This window comes from Carcharhinus amblyrhynchos, chromosome 9 (assembly GCF_965287045.1).
Source record: "Carcharhinus amblyrhynchos chromosome 9, sCarAmb.v2.hapA, whole genome shotgun sequence".
Taxonomy (NCBI): domain Eukaryota; kingdom Metazoa; phylum Chordata; class Chondrichthyes; order Carcharhiniformes; family Carcharhinidae; genus Carcharhinus; species Carcharhinus amblyrhynchos.
In genome coordinates, this window is record NC_137332.1 from 40,060,660 (window position 1) to 40,071,203 (window position 10,544).

Sequence of the window (10,544 nt, forward strand, 5' to 3'; positions counted from 1 at the left end):
GTGATGCATTTTGGTATATCGAACCAGAGCAGGACTTAGTTAATGATGGGGCACTGGGGAGAGTTACAGAACAAAAAGATCTGGGGTACATGTTCATAGCTCATTGAAAGTGGAGTCACAGGTGGACAGAGTGGTGAAGGCAATCAGCATCCTTGGTTTCATTGGTCAGAACGTTGGGATGTTTTGTTGAAGTTGTACAAGACATTGGTAAGGCCACACTTCGAATACTGTGTATAGTTCTGGTCACCCTATTATAGAAAGGCTATTATTAAACTGGAAAGAGTGCAGAAAAGATTTACTAGGATGCTATCAGGACTTGATGGTTTGAGTTACAAGGAGAAGTTAGATAGACTGGGACTTTTTTCTCTGGAGCATAGAAGACTGAGGGGTGATCTTATAGAAGTCTATAAAATAATGAGGGGCATAGATTAGTTAGATAGTCGATATCTTTTCCCAAAGGTAGAGGAGTCTAGAACTAGAGAGCATAGGTTTAAGGTGAGAGGAGAGAGATACAGAAGTGTCCAGAGGGGCAATTTTTTCACACATAGGGTGATGAGTATCTGGAACAAACTGCAGCGATAATAGTAGGGGCGGGTACAATTTTGCCTTTTAAAAAGCATTTAGACAGTTACATGGGTAAGGTGGGTATAGAGGGATATGGGCCAAATGTGGGCAATTAGGATTAGCTTAGGGGTTTAAAAAAAGGGATGGCATAGGCAAGTTGGGCCAAAGGACCTGTTTTCATGCTGTAAACCTCTATGACTCTGTGACCTGGGGGTTGGGTGGGCTCAGGCTGGGGGTTGGATTATGGGGAATGGATTGACATCAGAACTCTTTCCTGGAATGGGGGTCTCATGGCTGGACTGTCCCTTCTGGCCTTGGGAAAAATGGAGGTCATTTTGCATTGTGATCTTAGGCTGGCACCACTCCCCTTGCCACCCTGTCTGTGTCATTGTAGCAGTGAAACCCTGATTGTGTTACCTTGGCAGTGACAGCCTTGCAGTAACACCCTGGCGGTGAAACGCTGGCTGTGTCACTGCCAGAATGTCATGATGTGGAGATGCCGGCATTGGACTGAGGTAAACACAGTAAGAAATCTCACAACACCAGGTTAAAGTCCACCCAGTTTATTTGATAGATCTATGACTATCAAATAAACTGGTTGGACTTTAACCTGGTGTTGTGAGATTCTTACTGTCACTGCCAGAGTTCCAGGAGTCAGTGAAAGGTTGGTCCTGACACACAGGGGAGACCTAAGGGGGCTCCATATTGGATTGTCTCTATTGTGGGAACCGAATGAAGCCTCTAGATGAAGTAAGGGAGGGCTGTTGTGGATGGGGGCATCAGGTCACCTGATCTTTTATTGGTGGGGGTGCTGAAAGGATGCCCCTCAGTGCTGAGAGGTTGTGAGTGTGCCTTTTGTCAGCAAGGGGTCACCATGTCTGTAGTAGGGGATATGGGGTGGGGCCCTGTCAAGGAACGCTGAGATCGGGCGCCCTTTTTAAAGGGCACCCTGATCTCTATGAAACTGGATTTCCGGCATGTTTTATATTTTGCGTACATTTACGTTGTAAATGTGTTTGAATTCCACCTGACAGGTGCTGCCAGCACCAATGGGAAACACTCCAGTTTACCTATTGGCGGGAGCACTTGGAAAAAAAAGAATTGCGCCCAATGTCTTTTGAATGATCTGATATAATTCTTTGCTTCATGAGTTCTCTGCCAAAGACAGGTCTGATTAACAGCTCCATGACCTCCACCATGAGTTAATAAGGAGGCAGATCCCAAATCTGCCCCAGCTGTATGGGGATTGATGATGTTGGTACCAAATTAAAACCGGCCATCCAGCCAACTGAGCTAACTGGCCAGTCCCACCCCCATTGTTGTCACAACATGCACTTTTACATGCATATTTGGCCTGGAGCAATAGATAGTGATGCTAGAGGCTCCAACATTCTTTCCATCACATGGCTGGCCAGGAATCTTTCCCATACTTACCACCTTCCATTGGCATACGTTAGAAGGCTATGTTTTATTTGGCCGTGTTTTGAATGTACCTGCTTTGGCCATCAAATCCTGGAATGGGACTTGAACCTGGAGCTTCTGGCTCAGAGACAGGGATGCTACCTACTCCACCACAAGACCATCCCCCTCCCGCCTCTGATATATTTACCTGTCATTATAAGATACTTTACTCTTTAGCAGAACTTTTCATCTCTGATCAAATTGCCAAAAAATTGACATTTTCTTTTATGGCTGTCGCCTTTTAAATTTATTTTTGCTCTTGCAATTTCAAACATTTCTCATTTGTCTTATGGCCTGCACTTAGGAATTTGTGGCATATATCTTAGCATCCAAATTTCAAAGGCCTTTGTTTTCTTCTTACTTATTGTTCAGGTTTCTGAGGTGTACAGGATATTGGACAGAATTTACCATTTTCTAAGTTTTTTCCTTGTTACAAGCAGCATGTTGTATGCTGTCTTTCACCTTTTTCTATTTGCTTTTTATTTCTTTTTCTGACATCAGTTTGCTCCATTTCCTCAATAATGAGATATTCATATTTGCTTTTTACTTTGACAGTGAGAGCCTCTCTGATATTCTCATCCTTCAATATATCAAGGTCTAAATGGTCACTTTTTTTTGGTATTTTAAATTTCATCTTAATTTTATCAACAGGGAGACAATGATCACTGAATCTATACTGCATCACAATATGTGTGAATGTTCTTCGTACTGTTTCTAAAATATTGTTTCACCATCACATAATCTATTTGATTTCTATGTGCATCACTTGGACTTCTCCAAGTGTACAGTCTTTTTAGTTACTTAAAATATATGTTTGCAAACATCAGATCATTTTCTTGACAAAATTTTACCAATCTCACTCGTCTTTCATTTCTCAGTGTAAGGCTATTTTGACTGACATGCATTGACACTCATTCATCAACTTTATCATTTAGTATATCAATGTTCTATTAATAAGTCTATTTTTCACAAATTATGCCCAAAGCAGGACACATTCTAATGGTAAACAGACATTAAATGTAGATAAGACTACCAAGTCAGTTATCAGACTTTTCTGAGGTTACTCGATAACTTTGCTATTCCCCTACTAGACAATACTTCCCCATAAATTCAGGGTTACGTTTGTTTAATTTTCCTAGAAATTTATACATAAACCATTTCTGTGAGAACATTACAAATTTTCTTTTCAATTTTGCGGAATCAATGGGGGGGGGAAACCATTCACCACTCATCAGACGGCCGGTGGGAATTCCAATGGCCTACTGATTGGGGCATCAGCTTTCTGAAGTCTTTCGGGATTCACCTGACCCAACCCATCCTGCTGGCCTCAATTAGGTTGCTGCCTGAATACCTTCATTTCAGTCTCATTAGTGGGATTGACCCCAGATGAAGCAGCCAGATGATATTCACCCACCCTCAATGCCGGAAGTCATGCGGGTGTAGTTTGGTATTACATTTGAAAAGTGGGAACCTGGAGGAAAGGCATCTGACGGGGAGTAGGAGGTAAATGGTCATTTTCAAACTTATTTGTCTTGCTTGGGGGGACATGTCTCAGGGGCAACTGGGGTTCGAGTTGAAGGTAAGGGAGCGACCTGGGGGTGGTGGTGGGCGGGGGGGGGGGGGGGGGGGGTGGGCAGGACAAGGAAACCTTGCCTGACTACTTTGATTGATTCTTTGAAGTATTGCAACTAACCCGATCCAGATCAGTTTCAGCCAGCTGAATATTAAAAGTATTGCTTTCTCTCTGTGTCCTATCTCAGCTCTGACCTTGTGGCTCCTTGGAAACCATGTACCAAGGACATCTGGACCTGTTAACTACTCACAGTCTGGCATAGTCCTGTCCTCATCCAGAAATCCCTAACTCAGGCCAGCCCGCTCTTAACTCCCCTCACACACAAAAAGTATCACTGACCCAGGGCCTCTCTCCCATGGAACATCCTTCATTCACAGTCTCACACCAGATGAGGGTGGAGAATCAGAAAGTTGAGAGGCGGCATGGTGGCACAGTGGTAGGATGGCACAGTGGCACATTGGTTAGCATTGTTGCCTCACAGCACCAGGGACCTGGAATCAATTCCGGCCTCGGGTCACTGTCAGTGTGGAGTTTGCACATTCTGCTTGTGTCTGCGTGGGCTTCCTCCCACAGTCCAAAGATGTGCCTGTTAGGTGGATTGGCCATGATAAGTTACTCCTTAGTATCAGGGGGATTAACACAGTAGATATGTGGGGTCGCAGGGATAGGGCTTGGGTGGGATGGTTGTCAGTGCAGACTTGCCAAATGGCTTCCTTCTGCACTGTTGGGTTTCTATGATTCCTCTATAATTCTATGAGTGCACACAAGAATTAGGTGCCCCAGTAGCAGGTGAATGAAGTGCTGCCATGTAGCCCATATCAAATAAACAGCCTCATCACTGAGACACACAGGGATGCTCCATAAAGGATAATGCTCTCTGCCATTGGAAACCAGCTGCTCCCTCATGTCTCATCCTTATCCCATTGGATGATATTAATACTCTCAGAACTTTGCTGAATCTCTCAAAAATTCTCGATTGAAATTTGCAGTTGAACCAGTGATTGTATCTTTCTGCAGTACAGCTTCCCCCAGAGGCTCACATCTCTCATTGACAGGAACCTTCAGTCTTCACCACCTTCAGCACGTTAACAAGCATTCCATTGGTGATGTGAAGGGAGGGATGATGGGGAGGTCAGAGGCCATGAGGCAAGATTTGATTTGATTTATTATTGTCACATGTACTAATATATAGTGACAAGTATGGTTTCTTGTGTGCTATATGGACAAAGCATATTGTACATAGAGAAGGAAAGGAGAGAGTGCAGAATGTAGTATTACAGTCATAGCTAGGGTGTAGAGAAAGATCAACTTAAGAAGAGGGGACAAGAGACAAAGACCTCACTGTGCAAGCTGGATGATGTAGATCACTGTGCGGGGGGAATGTTGAGGATTGGCCAACCCACAGCTGCTGCATCACATAAGGATGAGCAAGGATGTTAGAGTGAAAAGATGGATAATATTGCTAACTGTCTCTGTTCAATGAACTCTGTTCTATGAACTATGTTCTCTGTCCTCACATACTGAGGATGGATTTTGGATTGGAATCATTCCATATTGTAAGGTTACTAATTGCCTACAGGAGTTGCAAGTGCACCAGGTGCAGCCCAGGCATGATCTTGCACAACAGGAGTTGGACCTGGATGATCAGACGCTGCTGCAGAGATTCAGGTCCGGCCATCCATCAGGCCATGGAGGTAGCAAGGAATCAGTGATATCATAAGTCATGAGGCGACAGGATGCACTGGCAATTTGAGGAGCTGATGGACCACATGTGCCACAGAAGACTATGCCTGCAAAAGGTGACAGTGCAGCACCTATGCCAGGTTCTCCATCACCTGGCACTGAGAAGAGGAGGACACCCACTCCCGGTGACTGTCACCCTCATTTTGTTTGCCACTGGATCTTTCCAGAGCTCAAGTGGGCCACTTGCGCAGGATCACAGACATCTTAAGCATCCATCAGGATGACGACTTGCTATGAGGAAAGCTGTGGTGCACCTCATCATAACAAGAGATCTGTCTCAAGACATTCCACTGACCTCCCTTTTCATTCCTTAGTGTGCGATGGGGACACTTTTATTAGTCTGGTGGCAGATGGGTGAGTTTGGTTTTCTGCAGATAGCATGGTACAGTTCTGAACTGGCATGTCTAGCTTTGGCTCACATGGCCTTATATTTAAGAGTAAGTCTGTAGGACCTGTGGGATGAAGAGTGCTGGGCTGGAGACAGAAAAGCTGTCCACTCCCATCCCATCATCCCCTACTGATGAGAGTCACTGCACAAAGTGAAAGGGACTCAGGCTTAAAGTGAAACAAGTTTTAATTATGCAAGTGTACATTTGGTGCCCCCTTGTCCATTACTAACACTTCTATACTTCATCTGTGCCAACTCAGTGTTCCTGCAACTTTTTAACTTTGAGGTCTCATGCTCCTTCTGAGTGTTCCCCCAGATTGCACATCGAAAGTGGAAGAGGCATACTGCTTTCCATGCCCTCTGGCCTCCTCTGGCGGGCCTGGACTTGGAAGGGCCCGGCCGACTTTCAGGTGTCATGGGTGAAACCATGTCACTTTGTTCTTCCAGATTCCCACTAGATGCTGGTATCAGGACAGGGGGATTCAGAAGGGCTGGTGAATGCCAGAGTATCCTGGGATGAAAGCACAGGGTTGTACTCCAGTACTTCATCCTCCTTCAGGGTGGTCAGTGGCTTCCAGGTCACTCCATAGGATGGAGTGGCTGCTGGAGTCAGCTTCAGATGCCTCAGCCTCATCTGGCAATGCCAGTCCTGGAGGCTGTCCATAGTCTAAGGAATGTGGGCGATGCCCTCAGCTATGGTCTGATGTGACTGGACCAAGGTCTGGAGTGCCACTCCAAGTCCATCTGGGCCTTCTGGATCTTTCTAGCAGGCCTTGTATTTGCAGGAAGTTTCCAGACACACCCACCTGAATAGCATGGCTTTGCTTCTGCATCTGTACCTGTGCTGGGATGAGGTTTCCCAGTGGATTGACATCTGCCTTCGGAGCAGCTGATTCCTGGGAGCCAGCAGTTCTCTGAGTGCTAGCTCGCCTCCACCCAATGTGCAGCAGCAGCTGTGTGGTGCTCACCAAAGAGTGCCCCAGAAGCCTGACCACTGACATACCCCACTGAAGTGAGTGTATCTGGGCAGGTGGATGGTTCAGCTGAAAGGAGTGCTGAGAATGCATTGTTGTCACCAGAGATGTGTAAGAGACGGTAGTTATTCACACCGGTGTGATGTCCTGCTGTAGAGATGGGAGGCCTCCGGTGGGGGGAAACCATCCATGTCGAAGCTACTAATGATATTGAAATCCAGTCAAATTCATGCCAGTAAGTTTTGTGCCCATTTTCACGCCAGTGAAAAGGGGCTGGGAAGATATCAAACCTTTTGGCGCCAAAGCTATTTTCCCAGCTTGCCATGCAGATCAATGGGCGTGGTGAGGTGGTAAGATCAGGCCCCATAAGGGAAAGACATCTACCAGCAGGTTACTGTGGTTTAGAAGAGTAAGAGGCAACTTGATTGAAACTCATAAGACCCTGTTCCAGGGATGGATGTGGAAAGGATGCTTCCTCTTGTGGGAGAATCCAGAATTTGCTCATTTAAGACAGAGGTGAGGAAAGTTATTTTTTTTGAGGATAGTGAGTCTTTGGAACTTTTCTTTCGCAAAAGGCAGTGGGACCAGAATATTTGAATATTTTTAAGGTGGAATAAGATAGATCCTTGATGCACAAGGGGTGAAAAACTTTAGGTGGGAATATGGAGTTCAGGTTACAATCAGATCAACCATGATCTTGTTGAGCAGGCTCGAAGGGCTGAGTGACCTAGTCCCTGTTTGTATGTGGTTGAAGAATATACTTGACAAAGGACAAACTGCAGAGGAGGGAATAAAATAAGATAAATTTCCACTAATTTTCAGATTTGGGCTCCTCTTGAATAGGGAATGTGGCTTCATATTTATTTGGCTGTTAATGTGAATTGTTTTGTGGCGATGTATTCCGACAGGATTAAAAGAAGACACTATCGGTAGCACCATAAGAATGCCGCAAGTAGTATTTTATGACAATTTTTGATAAAGGAAATATAAATAAAGACATTTACCACTTTGAAACCATTGGTCTATCTTATCTCCATACCACATATCCAAACGTAGCCCCTTTCAGTTTGGTAAGTGATTTGCCATTGTCACAAACTTCTTAAGGCTGCCACCAATTACATCTCCTGATCAGATCAGAGAAGGCATTTTGAGCCAATACAGTACATATTTTCTCTCCCCCTTTATTACAATATTTTTGGAATCGTCATAGAGTCACAGAGGTTTACAGCATGGAAACAGGCCCTTTCGTCCACCCTTTCCATGCTGCCCAATTTTTACCACTAAACTAGTCCCAATTGCCCACATTTGGCCCATATCCCTCTTTACCAATCTTACTCATGTAACAGAGTATAGATTGTATCACTAGAGATATTAAATTTATCTATAGATTGTATCACTGGAGATATTAAATTTATCTATGCAGTATCTAACTTGCTATCAGGTAATTGATCTTTTAACACATTCAGGATTATTGGGGGGATCTTACTGGCTTGCCATATCGATCAATTGGCAGGGCCTAATGCAGGATGGGTGAGGGGGAAGGAGGGGAGTGTCTGAGGGGGTGTGGTATAATGGGGACGGGAAGAGGTATTAGTTGATTGGCCAGGCAATGATAGGTGAGGGGGGATCGGCTGAGTGGTAAACGGGGCAGGGAGGGGTGGGGTTGGCCAGTGGGGTATACATTACACTGGGAGATCGGGGCGCCTGTGCAATGGCACCCCTAAAGCTTAGCAGCCAGCTTCATGGGCAAGCTGAGACTACACCCCTCCCCTACTGGCAAAATTCACATTACGGCCTCTGTAATGCACAGAACACTCTCAATTACCATGACTTACCTCGCTGAAAAAATGGGCAAGAAAACCCCCCGTGTTCTTGCCCATTTTACATTTAGAATTTTTTAACAAAATTCCGCTCTATGACTCTAGTTGTGAGGCTGTGGTACTCAGTTTCCAATCATAGTCTGCCATGTATCACAACTAGTGATGTCTGCAACTAGTTCTTATTCCAGCCCCAAACTCCACATCATGTCCTGTTTTGTAACTACTACATATGAACTGTTTGAATAAGCCAATTTACTAACTTTACAGGAATTATCAGCTCAAAAGTTTTGATCCAAAAGTATCTGCCATACAAATTATATCAGTGTAAAATAGAACTTTCTCGTTGAAGTTTTTGGGTACATATTGTGAAACTTCTTTCCAATATGAAATCTAAGTATAATTTTCTACTGTCAACGTGTATACTTCATAGAGTTTTCTGTTTAAGGGGCATCCTGACAAATACGTAAATAGGCAGTGAATAGAAGGATATAGACCGGAGAGACAAAACGTGTTTAGTTTAGAAAGCGTCATGTGTCGGTGCAGGCTTTGGTGGGCTGAAGGGTCTGTTTCTGTTCTGTTTTGTGTTCTTGTTCTAATTAGAATTCATTGATGTCTATGAAAAATGTTAACAGGCATAAAAGTAAATTTCTATTGTAATTGATACAACTTTGATTCTACCCAAATGCAATTTTCTTCTTTTTATAATTCATGCCTTTTGCAGCAGAGAAAAATCACCTGGCCTCAGACATACAAATCATCAAAGCTGTGAAAACAACTCAGAAAACAGCAAGACAACAGTCAGTGGAGCACGGGGACACGAAATAAATCGAAAGGATTTTCGTTCCCAGGCATTATAATCATTTTATGAACAGCTATGAAAAGGGGTTAATGTGGTAAAATGGGTCCAGATGTATCATCAGAAGAGAAATGTTTATGGGATCAAATTCACTTCTAACTTAATTCCTATTTCTTGTGGTTATCAGCATCTTCTTGAAGCTCAAAGGTTTATATACTGCAGATTTGAAAGTTTGTAGGTTAAATGCAGTAAGTATTTAAAAGGAAACTGATGGGCTGCAATGAATTTCAATCCACACAAGCGCCTCTCATCTCTGCATCTCTGTAAGTAGGGAAATTGAATGATAGCTAAAGCATGGAAATGGCCTTTCCAAGAAGTGGATTAGTATGTAAAAGAGAGAGAAAAGTCTCTTTCTAAATTTCTATTTCGAAATAGTTCCCATTGCCAAAATTTTAATTTTTAAAACTATTTTTGAAAAGATTTATTCTGCTACTAAGCATCATAATAGCTTGTGTTTATCTGTTCTGTCACATTTTATGCTGTTGCTTTTGACCGATTAAGCCATTTGAACAGTTAATAAAGTCTGGTGATGACTTCCTTCTTCTTTAATCCCTCTTTGTAGATTATTTTCTCTCAGTAACAGCACAAGATCAATATGCTAATTCATATTTTGAAACTTTACATCTATCACTCTCACTTATGTAGGAAAAGAGCAGTATCCTTCCTTATATTTCCTACCAAATGAATGCCAGGTCTGCTACTCAAACTTATGCTTTTAATCTAGAAGTCCAATGCAAGTTGCTTTGCTGCTTACTTTTTTTTCACCTAAGGAAATGGATTGTCTCCATAGGCAGTCCATAGGAACTGTTGAATTCAGCCTGCACGAACGTGGGGTGATCAATCTACCTTCATTAGACTAGAGAGCATAGTTAATGCAACCTATTGAGTGAACTAACATGCTGCAAAATAAGAATACCCTCTAATGTGAAGTTTAGAATTTAAGATTTCAAATGTTCTTCATGTTCTTTGAAACTCAGCAGCCTACGTTGGTCATTTTTGGTAGATTGCCTGCAATATCAATATGATAGCATGGTACTTTATATCAGAGATATTGAGAGTCCCACCCAGTAGAACAGCAGTTCTTGTAAATTAGTTAAAGGAATGTCATGAACTTTATAGGGGATCTCAACTTCATGGCAAGAAAAGCAGTGGATGATACCAGTCA

At 43.3% G+C, this 10,544-nt stretch overlaps 1 protein-coding gene across 4 annotated transcripts in view; it reads left to right on the forward strand.

The window, feature by feature from the left end:
- Positions 1-10,143, forward strand: part of agbl4 (AGBL carboxypeptidase 4) — a 791,814-nt gene extending 781,671 nt beyond the window's left edge. For all 4 annotated transcript variants that reach the window (XM_080195501.1, XM_080195499.1, XM_080195498.1 and 1 more), the window contains one exon: positions 9,245-10,143. In XM_080195501.1, coding sequence (XP_080051627.1) covers positions 9,245-9,380 — 136 coding nt within the window. In that variant the 3' untranslated portion in view covers positions 9,381-10,143. The remainder of the gene's footprint in view (positions 1-9,244) is intronic.
- The last annotated feature ends 401 nt before the right edge of the window (positions 10,144-10,544 follow it).